General features: G+C 47.3%; 1 protein-coding gene across 2 annotated transcripts in view; it reads left to right on the top strand.

Moving 5' to 3' along the window:
* Positions 1 to 12,707, top strand: part of KIAA1324 (KIAA1324 ortholog) — a 91,525-nt gene that overhangs the window by 51,338 nt on the left and 27,480 nt on the right. For both annotated transcript variants that reach the window (XM_030824922.1, XM_030824921.1), the window contains 5 exons: positions 666 to 858; positions 8,053 to 8,200; positions 8,676 to 8,756; positions 9,339 to 9,444; positions 9,553 to 9,702. In XM_030824922.1, the coding sequence (XP_030680782.1) occupies positions 666 to 858; positions 8,053 to 8,200; positions 8,676 to 8,756; positions 9,339 to 9,444; positions 9,553 to 9,702 (678 nt within the window). The remainder of the gene's footprint in view (positions 1 to 665; positions 859 to 8,052; positions 8,201 to 8,675; positions 8,757 to 9,338; positions 9,445 to 9,552; positions 9,703 to 12,707) is intronic.

Raw genomic sequence — 12,707 nt, 5'->3', positions numbered from 1 at the left:
AAAGGCAGAGGCCAGAGGCTCAAGGGAGAAATTCAAGGCTGAAGGGCCATGTGTCATTCAGAGGAGTCAGCACAAGAGACCTTGGCATCCTCTTCACCAGAGAGCTCTCAGAATGGTCAGGGCACCTCTCCAAAGGAAACGAGTGCCAGGGACAAGCCCAAAGTCCCACAGCAAGGCAGTGTCCGCGGCCCTAGATCTATTTTTTTTTTAATAACAGCTTTATTGGTATGCAATTTATATGCCATGAAATTCATTCCTTTAAGGATAAAATTCAGTGGTTTTTAGAATATTCACGGCAACCATCATCACTCTCATTTCACATTTTAATCATCCTAGAAAGAAACCTCATATTATTAGCAATCTCTCCCCAGCCCCTCCCCACAGCCCCTGGCAACCACAAATCTACTTTCTGTCTCTATGGCTTCGCCTCTTTTGGCCATTCCGTACAAATAGAATGACACATAGCAAGGAATATCACTGCTGAAAAAAAATTTTTTTAAGAAAAATAAAATAAAATCACACAGTAAATGCCATGGCCCTAAATCTTGGTGGGCCAAACTCCTAGACCCCAACCCAGCGCTCCTGCCTTCAGCTGCTCGCAGCCCGTCCACTTCTGGGGCTGCAGTGACCTGAATCCCCCACCTTGTCTCTACCCTGTTTTCCAGCCTTCTCCTGCAACGCCGGGGAGTTTCTGGATATGAAGGACCAGTCGTGTAAGCCATGCGCTGAGGGCCGCTACTCCCTCGGCACAGGCATTCGGTTTGATGAGTGGGATGAGCTGCCCCATGGCTTTGCCAGCCTCTCAGCCAACATGGAGCTAGATGACAGTGCTGCTGAGTCCACCGGGAATTGCACTTCGTGAGTCTGCACACACCCCCACCCCAACCCCAGCCCACTGGGGAAGGGGCTGCAGGGCACACTGGACAGCCTCCTCTGCTGCCCCTCAGGCTAGGCAGGGAGGATGGAGGGAAGAGGAAGCCAGGCTGCCAGAGTGAGGGCTGCAGCTGTGCCCACAAGACCAGTGGATGTGACTCTGCCTGGCCCACTCTTACTGGCCTAAACTTACCAGTGATGGACAGGCATTTGTGGGAGGTAAAAAACATGGGGAAATAAGAGAGTGGACAAGGGGGGCAAGGGTTAAATAGCCCAGTCTATTTAAAACAAAACTCAGTTGGAGCTGGGCACAGTGACTCACCCCTGTAATCCCAGCACTTTGAGAGGCTGATGTGGGAGGACTGCCTGAGGCCAAAAGTTTGAGACCAGCCTGGGAAACATAACGAGACCCCTGTCTCTACAAAAAGTTAAAAAATTTGCCAGGTGTGGTGGTGCATGTCTGTAGTCCCAGCTACTCAAGAGGCTGAGGCAAGAGGATCACTTGAGCCAGGAGTTCAAGGTTAGAGTGAGCTATGATCGCACCACTGTACCCCTGGATAACAGAGCAAGACCCTGTCTCAATGGAAAACAAAAACCGGCCGGGCGCAGTGGCTCAGGCCTGTAATCCCAGCACTCTGGGAGGCCAAGGCGGGTGGATCACCTGAGGTCAGGAGTTCAAGACCAGCCTGGCCATGGTGAAACCCTGTCTCTACTGAAAATACAAACAATTAGCCCGGCGTGGTGGTGCGCACCTGTGATCCCAGCAACTCGGGAGGCTGAGGCAGGAGAATAGCTTGAACCGGGAGGCAGAGGTTGCAGTGAGCTGAGATCGCACCATTGCACTCCAGCCTGGGCAACAAGAGCGAAACTCCATCTTAAAAAAAAAAAAAAAAAGAAAAACAAAAACCAAAACCAAAAAAACCAACTGGATTTCCACCACGGAATTTTGGATCAGCCAGTATACTTTCTCAGCTTGACTGGAACACAATATGCAAAGCTTGGGTATCTTCCCGGCTTGGCTGCTAACTTCTTTTTTTTTTTTTTCTGAGACAGAGTCTCACTCTGTCACCCAGGCTGGAGTGCAGTGATGCCATCTCGGCTCACTGCAACCCCCAGCTCCCAGGTTCAAGTGATTCTCCTGCCTCAGCCTCCTGAGTAGCTGGGTTACAGGTGTGTGTGCCACAATGCCTGGCTAATTTTTTTTTTTTTTTTTTTTTTGAGATGGAGTCTCACTCTGTCACCCAGGCTGGAGTGCAGTGGCGCAGTCTCTGCTCACTGCAAGCTCCGCCTCCTGGGTTCACGCCATTCTCCTGCCTCAGCCTCCCGAGTAGCTGGAACTACAGGCACCCACCACCACACCTGGCTAATTTTTTTTTATTTTTAGTAGAGACGGGGTTTCACCGTGTTAGCCAGGATGGTCTCGATCTCCTGACTCCTGACCTCGTGATACACCCGCCTCTGCCTCCCAAAGTGCTGGGATTACAGGCGTGAGCCACCGCGCCTGGCTAATTTTTTTGTATTATTTTAGTAGAGATGGGGTTTCACCATGTTGGCCAGGCTGGTCTCAAACTCCTGAACTCAGGTGATCCACCTGCCTCAGCCTCTCAAAGTACTGGGATTACAGGCGTGAGCCACCTTGGGTGCTAACTTCTAAAACTGATTCTGCCTAGCCTTTTGCTCAGTGCTGGCTGAAATCTTCCAAACACTGTGAGACCCTAGTGACTAGAAAATTTTCTTGGAAAGCTCAGCCCAGGGTGCTTGGAGAACTGGATATCTATTTCAGATATGTCTTTTGTAGGCCAGGCACTATTCTGGATGCTTTACATATATTATTTTCTCTAATTCTCATAAGAACCCTGTGAAATAGGCATTACTATTTCTATTACAGAGACGAGGAACTGGAAGCTCAGCAAGGTTATCACCTGCCCTTTGTTATCCGGCTTACAGCAGGCGAGATTGAAATTCAAACCCAAGCTTCCACTGCTCCACAATGCCACATTCAAATAACATTTATTATGGACAAGGCAACATTGGGTCCCAGGGAGCGAAAGTGGGGGGGATATGAGGATATGAAAGGCAGTCATATTGTTCCTTATTAAATATGGACAGTGAATACAGGAGGAAAGCAAATGAAAGTTTCACTTATACCCAAACAATCAAATGGATAAGAAGGACTCAAGAATTGTATTACACTTGGATTTCTAAAAACTGGGAGCAATGTCTCCCATTCCTATACTTAAATCTTGTCTAAGCCAAGCAGTGGCTATTTAATCTATAGTCCAATTTTAATGTTATGTTATTTTAGAGTTCAATTTGGTGTGTCAGATTCATTAGCATGACAATACTGGAGGCAGAGATAAAGCTAGAGAGCTTTAAAGCTGGAAGGAGCAGGAATGTGTGGGTTAAGACAACCAACCCCCATTTGAGTCCTAATGGAGAATGTCATTAGGCCCTGGACAAGGTGCAGACCTGGCTCAGTCAATTCCTACCATGTAAAGGAAGGATTTCTTCTGTCTCTGGGGACTGCACCGAGAGTCCAGAAATCATTATCTCTCAGTGAGGCAGGATGTGGGTGGGTTAATAACAGCTTGTGTTTCCACGGCACGGACTATTTCAGGGACTGTATCTTAAGGCATCCCACGACATCCCTGGGAGGGAGGGAGAGGATATTTCTCCGTCAATGGAGAGGAAATGGCCATCTGGAGAGGTTTTTGTGGTTTCCCCATCATCCCTCAGAAAGGCAATAATTGAGCTGATACCTAGAGCGCAAGTATTTGGCTTTCCTATTCAGCTGTGCAGCTACCCAAACCCTGCCTGCTCTGCCTCAAGAGACTCCAAACTGGTCTCCTGCTTCCATTCCCAGCCTCCTCCAGGCCTGTCCACTCAGCAGCCAGATTCATCTTTCTTTTTTCTTTTTTTTAAGAAACAAAATCTCACTCTGTCACCCAGGCTGGAGTCCAATGGCGCAATCACAGCTCACTGCAGCCTCAACCTCCCCGGGCTGAAGCCATCCTCCTACCTCAACCTCCCGCGTAGCTGGGACTGCAGGCACATGCCAGCACACCTGGCTAACTTCTTATTTTTTCTAGAGACAGGGTTTCAGTATGTTGCCCAGGTTGGACTCAAACTCCTGGGCTCAAATGATCCTTCTGCCTCAGCCTCCCAAAGTACTGGGATTACAGGTGTGAGCCACTGCACCCAGCCTCATCTCCTTAAATCCAATCACAGTACTTTCCCGCTCAAAACCCTAGATTCAGTGGCTACCAATTGCTCTTGGGATAAAGTCCACTACCTTCCCACAGCCTGCAGGGCCCTGCTGCCCTGCCCCCTGCCGTCTGGCCATTTCCCCAGCCTCTCCCACTTTCCTTCTGTCTTCACTTGCTGTGTTCCAGCCACACTGACCATCGCACTCCTTCCCCTCCTCAGGGCATTTGAACATGTGACTCTCTGTCCCCTCTTCTATGACTCCTACTTAACCCTCAGGTCTCTACCTAAAAATCACTTCCTCAAACCAACGATCCCCGACCCCATAGACTCCTGTTACATGCTCTTTATCATCCTGCATTTCTCCAATGGCACTTGTCACAGTCATTGCTATGTGATTGTGTGATTAGTTAAGCTTCTGTCTCCTCAACTAGAAAGAGAATGCAAGCCCCAAGAGGGAAAGGATCATACTTGTCTTGTTCATCACTGTGTCTCCAGCATCTAACATAGTGTCTGGCTCAAAATAGACAAAATAAATAATTGGGGACAAAACAGACCAGCTGAACGGAGTATCCATGGCAGGATCCTGAGCCTTCAGGGATCCTCCGTGAGTCCTGGGTTGATGTCCCAGGGCTAAGGTACTGGCCTGAGATCAGAGACTAGGATAAGCTAAGGGAACAGGAGTGATGTGGGAGTAATAGAAAGAATGTCATATATTAGTGGAAAAGATCGAGCAGACGCCCAAAGACTGTGACAGTGAAACAAGAATGAGAGAGAAATGTAAACATTAAAAATGAAAAATGTTATATGCAGATCACAACTGGATGACCTAGGGTAAGTTTCCTAAGCACTTCTGGGCTTTGGTTTCTTCATTCTAAAAATGATGATAAAAATAGTACTCTTATAGGTTGAGGTAAGGATTGATGAGATGATACTTGTAAAGAATTTAGAGCGATGCCTGACCCTAGAAATCAATCAAAACATGTTGTTATTATTGAATATGAAATGTCTTCACCAGGGGCAACTCTGACAAAAATCGGAATTATGATGCATTTTGCAAACGTAACCCACTTATGGCATCTTTTTAATTATTCATTAAACTTCAAGAGTTATTTATAACTGATGTCGTGGAGCACATCAGCATTAAAGGTTAACCCTTTCAACAAGGAAAAATCAATGCTGTTAGGTTAGATGGGATATTTTGGACGAGCTCATGTTATATGTTTTCGTTTTGAGAATAACACTGACTGTCAAAGAGCTGAAAATAACCATGTTATTCTGGCAAACACAGGGGGAAATCTGTGGACTAATCTGAGGTTCCTTTAACTGGCTATTATTATTATTATTATTATTATTATTTTGAGATGGAGTCTCGCTTTATCACCCAGGCTGGAGTGCAATGGCACGATCTCGGCTCACTGCAACCTCCGCCTCCCAAGTTCAAGCGATTCTCCTGCCTCAGCCTCCTGAGGAGCTGGGATTACAGGCACGCGCCACAACACCCAGCTAGTTTTTGCATTTTTAGTAGAGATGGGGTTTCACCATATTGGTCAGGCTGGTCTCGATGGTCTCGAACTCCTGACCTCAGGTGATCCACCTGCCTCAGCCTCCCAAAGTGCTGGGATTATAGGCGTGAGCCACCACGCCCATTCAACTGGCCATTATTAAGCAACTGGAAACCTGGGCTGGTCTCAGGCAAAACAGTGCAATAGCGCGAGTGTTTTTGATTACCTGTTTCCACGTTCAACTCTTTAACCCTGTGAGTCCCCACTATGTGCCAGGCCCAGGCTGGTGCTAGGAATACTTTAGTGAGCAAGGTAAATTTGGTCTCTTCCCTCACATAATATTGGCAACAATTTTGAGGTGTGACAGTTTCAAATTTGGAGAGAATGTGGAGCAACAGGACAGTGTAGCAGTAGCTGGTAAATAGGAGGCTCACATACAGTTCCCCTCCCAGGCTTTCTACTCAGACATGTGCCTAAGGAGGCAGGAACACAGCAGAATGTGCACACGAAACTGCAAACAATCCAAATGTCCATCAACGAGTAATGCACAAATATATATGGTAGAGCCATACAAAGGAATGTTATGCAGTAGTAAAGACGAAGCCAGAAAAGCTGGATGTGTGAATATGAATGAATCTCCCAGTTAGTATACTGAAGTCCCTCCCTTCCCGAAGTGAGTTTCAGAGCCCATAAATATAATACCATTTATGTGAAGTTTGAAAACATGCAAAGCACTACCATACAGTATGTTGTTTAGAGACACATACATGTAGAGAACCGCATGTGCATGTTAAACACCAGATTCAGGGAAGTAGTCACTTGGCGGTGGGGAAGCCAGTGTGTTCCAGGAAAAGGGATGAGGTTAGTGGAGGGTACACAGAGGCTTCTGCTGTGTTGAACTTCTTAAGCAGGGTGGTGGGTCGGTGAGTGTTCATTACACCATTGTATAGGTCTTACATATTCATTATATACTAAAAATAAATAAAATATCATGGGATTATGGCTATGAGAAGGGGTGCAAAGAGAGCTAAGGGCACCCATAGCAGAAGCAGATAGAATCAAGGAAGACTTTTTAGATTAAGTGACATTTAAGACACGGTAGGGGTTAAACCGAGAGAGAGAGAGAGGAGGAAATTTGTTCCAGGAAGAGGGAAGAGGATATCAGGAGGCCCAGAGGTCAGAGAAAGCTTGGCAGAGGAATTGAAAGAAATGTCATAGAGTTCAAGTATAAAGAGTGCATCAGGAATTTGTACCCTATCCTGAGGGCCACAGGGAGTCAGTCCCAGGGGTTTTAATTTGAAGCAAGGGAGTGCCATGGTCAGATGTCTATTCTGGAGGATCTGTCTTCTGGGCTGCAGCATGCAGAGGGCTTGGAGGATGTGGGACTGGCTTCAGGGAGACAAGTTTGGGGGCTGGTTCATAGGTGGTGTGGTGGTGAGCGTAGGGAGAGCCTGTGGACAGGGTGGATAGAGTGAACACGTATTTAGGAGATAAAACAGACATGACCAGGTTGGCTGTCTCCGGGGTTCTCTGGCCCTCATCCTTTCCATAAAAACCATTTACATGCGGCATCTTATAATAGACATTTCTGGAAAAACAGGTAGACTAGACTGGGTGGATGTCTGAGTTCTGAAGAATATCTGTGTCTACTGAGTTATTTGACAGCTTTAGAGTTTGGCAGACCCTATTTCAGCCCTGCCACTCGCTGGCTTCGTAACACTGGGCTTGGCACTCTCCAAGTCCCAGTTGCATCATCTCTTAAACAGAAAGAACATTTCCTCTTATTGATGAAAATAAATCATGACTATAAAGCATGTAGTTCAATACCTGGAAGGCAGTAAGCAACCAATAAATGTTATCCCTCCCTGACTGGGGGCGGTGGCTCATGCCTGTAATCCCAGCCCTTTGCAAGGCCGAGGTGGGTGGATCACTTGAGGTCAGGAGTTCAAGACCAGGCTGGCCAACATGGTGAAAACCTGTCTCTACTAAAAAAAAAAATACAGAAATTAGCTGGGTGTGGTGGTGCATGCCTGTAATCCTAGCTACTCGGGAGGCTGAGACAGGAGAATTGTTTGAACCTGGGAGGCAGAGGTTGCGGTGAGCTGAGGCCACGCCACTGCACTCCAGCCTGGGAGACAGAGCGAGACTCTGCCTCAAAAAAAAAAAAAATGTTATCCCTCCCCAACTTCACCTGCCACCCATATCCCAGGTAGCTCTGCACAATGTGGAGGCATGCCTGCTTGTCTTCCTCGCCTGTCTGCCTTCCTCTTCTTAGCTGTACTCCAGGCCCTTGACCTACCTGAGAGCTTCTTTTGTCCTTCTTCACTGAGCATTTTCAGGACCAAGTTTCAGTTTGTGAATCACAAGCCCGAAAATTCCCAAAGACCTAGCAGAACATGAGACCTGCATATGGCACAGAGCCTGGTGGGCTGTGCTCCTGCCTGTGAACCTGGTTCCTGTTCCTTCACAGGTCCAAGTGGGTTCCCCGGGGCGACTACATCGCCTCCAACACGGACGAATGCACAGCCACACTGATGTACGCCGTCAACCTGAAGCAATCCGGCACCGTCAACTTCGAATACTACTACCCAGACTCCAGCATCATCTTTGAGTTTTTCGTAAGCCCCTGGCCAAGGTGGAGGGCGGGAGCTAAAAAGTCTCTCTGGGGTTCAGATCCATTTGAGGAATCCATCATGAGTGTAGCCCTGCTTGGGGGAATTACCGTTGTTTTCCCTCTGGAGAGAGCTGTGGGCAAAATGAGCTGAGGCCCCAGGAGGCAAGGAGAAAAGGCAAAAGTGAAAGGACTCTTGGGGGAAAAATTGTCTGGCAGATTTCTAAGTGTTTTATCCAGCTCAGACATGAAAACAGCACATCTGAGTTACAAGTTATTTCTTTGGTGCCAATACTCATTTTGTGTGTGTGACTAACTCCTGACCTACTTTGAGGCTCATGTGTTTTGAGCTCAATCCCTAAAGGAAATTGGCAACTCCTCCCATATAAAGAAGGGCCCTCTGGAGGGCTGGTGCAATGTGGGGAAAGGTATCCATTTCCTTAGAAAGCTGAGACTCTGGTCCCAAACTCTTTTTATGTCAGGTTCAGAATGACCAGTGCCAGCCCAATGCAGATGACTCCAGGTGGATGAAGACCACAGAGAAAGGATGGGAATTCCACAGTGTGAGTATCACACCAGCCTTCTCCTAGAGATCCCAGAAAAGGGACCCAGGGCCTTTCCTCAGAGAGTGCTTCCTCCCAGTCTGAGCCTCCACCCCGATGTCCCTGGAGGGCAGGAGTGTGATATGATGAAGATGCTGTAGTTACTGTCCACTAGCATTGACAGAATATGGGTGTGAGCTGACTTGTCGCTTCTATGGCTTGACTCCAAAGACCAGTAGCTTTCCAGCTTTAAGACTGGGTCTTCTGGGGAGGGGGGCTGTCCCCTGCAAAACCACAGAAGAATGAGGGAGTGCCAGTCACCCTATTGTCAGGACCCTCAGGTCTCTTTACTGGTCTCACCATAAGAGATGCTCGTGGTATATATGATCCAGGGAGCGATGGGAGGGTTGTAAGAGGAGGCTTAGAAAGAGAGAGGAGCTGTGCTAAGTTGGGAGGAAGGACAGAGCTGAGGAAGAGGAGGAAGAGGGTCAGAAGAAGCATTACCATGCAGTTAGTAAGAGGAGTCATCCCAACAAGAGGCTATACCAACAGATTGGTGAGCTTTCTCTGTGATGAACGAATGCTCCTGTTTGTGGTTTTTAGGTGGAGCTAAATCGAGGCAATAATGGCCTCTATTGGAGAACCACAGCCTTCTCAGTATGGTCCAAAGTATCCAAGCCTGTGCTGGTGAGAAACATCGCCATAACAGGTACTGAGAGCAGGGTTACTGACTTCCTGGGCTGTTGACTTTGCAATCTCCTGGGGACTCAGTCTCCAGGCTGAATCTTTGCTTTTCTGTGCTCTTCTTCCTCCCTAGGGGTGGCCTACACTTCAGAATGCTTCCCCTGCAAACCCGGCACATATGCAGATAAGCAGGGCTCCTCTTTCTGCAAACTTTGCCCAGCCAACTCTTACTCAAATAAAGGAGAAACTTCTTGCCACCAGTGTGACCCTGACAAATACTCAGGTGATGTTTCTGAGGGTGGGAAGAGTTTGGGGATAGAGAGTACCACCAAAACATACAAGGAGAAACCAGGGAATAGAGCCATCCTTCTGGCCAAGCTGAGGGTGGTAATTCTTAAACCCTTCCTTTCTGGATCCTGGAATACCATTGCCAATCCATATATCCATTAATCACTTTGTCATTTTTTTTTTTTTTTTTTTGAGACAGGGTCTCACTTTATTACCCAGGCTGAAATGCCGTGGTGCGATCATGGCTCACTGCAGCCTCAAACTCCCCATCCCAAGCAATCCTCCCGCCTCAGCCTCCTGAGTAGCTAAGACTACAGGTGTGCCCCACCACACCCAACTAATTTTTTATTTTTATTTTTATAGAGACAGTGGTCTTGCTAGTTGCCCAGGCTGGTCTTGAACTCTTGGGCTCAAGTGACCCTCCTGCCTCAGCCTCTCAAGCTGTGAGCCTATAATCCCAGCACTTTGGGAGGTCAAACAGGGAAGATCAGTTGGGCCTAGGAGGTTGAAGCTTCAGTGAGCCATGATTGCACCACTGCACTACAGCCTGGGTGACAGAGTAAGACCCTGTCTCTAAACAAATAAAGTAAAAATAAATCATTCAACAAATATTGAGCCTCTCCTATCTACCAGGCCCTATTCTATGTGCCTGGAATACATCAGTGAACAAAACAGACAAAGGTCCCTGTTTTTATGGGGTTTACATTCGGGGTGGGGGGAAGAGAAATAATAAACAAAAAGAAATAGATGATACATATATAATAAATTATATAGTATGTGAGATGGTAAAAAGTGCCATGGTGTCTTATGGCAAAAAGAAAAAGCAGCTCAGAGCTAGAGGGATTAGGAAAGCTAAGGAAAGGTTGCAATTTTTTTTTTTTTTTTTTGGGACAGAGTCTTGCTCTGTCGCCCAGGCTGGAGTGCAGTGGCGTGATCTCAGCTCACTGCAAACTCCGCCTCCCAGGTTCACGCCATTCTCCTGCCTCAGCCTCCCGAGTAGCTGGGACTACAGGCGCCCGCCACTGCACCTGGCTAATTTTTTGTATTTTTAGTAGAGACAGGGTTTCACTGTGTTAGCCAGGATGGTCTTGATCTCCTGACCTCGTGATCCGCCCGCCTCGGCCTCCCAAAGTGCTGGGATTACAGGCGTGTGCCATGGCGCCCAGCCAGGGTTGCAATCTTTTTGTTGCTGTTGTAGAAACAGGGTCTCACTGTGTTGCCCAGGCTGGTCTCAAACTCCTGGCCTCAAAGTGATCCTCCTGCCTCCGCCTTCCAAAGTGCTGGGATTACAGACATGAGACACTGTGCCCAGTCCAATCATTTTTTTTAAGTGGTGAATTTTTATTTTTATTTTTATTTTTTTCGAGACGGAGTTTCACTCTTGTTGCCTAAGCTGTAGTGCTGGAATGCAATGGCGTGATCTGGGCTCACCACAACCTCTGCCTCCCGGGTTCAAGCAATTCTCCTGCCTCAGCCTCCCAAGTAGCTGGGATTACAGGTGTGCACCACCATGCCCAGCTAATTTTGTATTTTTAGTAGCGACGGGGTTTCACCATGTTGGCCAGGCTGGTCTCGAACTCCCAACCTCAGGTGATCTGCCCACCTCGGCCTCCCAAAGTGCTGGGATTACAGGTGTGAGCCACGACGCCCAGCCAGTGGTGAAATTTTAAATGAAACATTATATAAGATTATAATATAGGCCAGGGGTGGTGGCTCACGCCTGTCATCTCAGCACTTTGGGAGGCCAAGGCAGGTAGATCACTTGAGGTCAGGAGTTCAAGACCAGGCTGGCCAACATGGCAAAACCCCGTCTCTACTAAAAATACAAAAGTTAGCCGGGCGTGGGGGCGTGTGCCTGTAATCCCAGCTACTCAGGAGGCTGAGGCTGGAGAATCACTTGAACCAGGAAGGTGGAGGTTGCAGTGAGCAGAGATCGTGCCACTGCACTCTAGCCTGGGTGACAGAGCAAGACTCAGTCTCAAAAAAAAAAAAAAAATTATAATATAAACAGTAGATACAGTAGATTTAAAATGTATAAATTTATACATTTGAATGTATAACAATTATTATCAGAGTTAATTTCATGAACCTGTATTGATGAACGAAAAGATTTTGATAACAAGGTCTAAAGATGCAAATTACAATCTTTTATCAACCCGAGAGCATTCATTGAAGTCAAATCAGGCATTTTGGGAAATCTAGGGTTCCTTGGAACACAATTTGCAAACCACTGCTCTGAGGGAAAGTAAGGGGACAGCAGGAAGCAGCCCGTTTTTATTGTTTGAGGATAGCTTCCTAAAGCATTCCAATTTCAGAAATAGGACGTGGTCATTTGAGGGAGTTCCAGGGGGTATCGAGGCTCTGATGTGAGATGGACAGTGCCAGCAGATGGCTTTCTGCTCAGGCAGTCCAGACATTGGTATGAGGGCCAACCTCCAAGACAGGTTCTAAAACAAACAAGAAGGGAGAGAGAAACAGTCCCATCTTTTCCACTGGAAACACTCACAACTATTCTACTTTTCCTTTTTTACACAGTTTATATGTAAACCCAGCACAAGGCCCTCTCTCAAACAGACCTGCATATCCCTACAAAGACATGCCAAACTTGACTCTTCCAGAATACAGGGTCAGTGAGAGACTGGGAAAATGCAGGGAGACTCTGATGATAGCCTATGATAGACTGTATTCAGGGAGTGACAGAAGGTCCATGCATTTACAAATATATTCTGAGTACCTGCCAGTTGCCAAGGACTAGCTTGGTGCTAGGGTTAGAGCTGGTGCCTGCCCTCCAGCTTATGTTGAAAAGGAAATGTGTTTATATAAACACCTAAGTGCAGTAACTCTCCATGGTGTTGGAATAGGAGTGCTGGGTGTAGAATGAAGTGGAGGTGGGCCAGGTGTGGTGGCTCACGCCGTTAATTCCAGCACTTTGGGAGGCCGAGGTGGGTGGATCACCTGAGGTCAGACCAGCCTGGCCAATATGGTGAAACCCCAACCCTA

Source organism: Nomascus leucogenys, chromosome 12, assembly GCF_006542625.1.
Source record: "Nomascus leucogenys isolate Asia chromosome 12, Asia_NLE_v1, whole genome shotgun sequence".
Lineage (NCBI taxonomy): Eukaryota > Metazoa > Chordata > Mammalia > Primates > Hylobatidae > Nomascus > Nomascus leucogenys.
The sequence above is the reverse complement of the archived record's forward strand: the minus strand, read 5'-3'. Positions and strand labels throughout refer to the sequence as shown.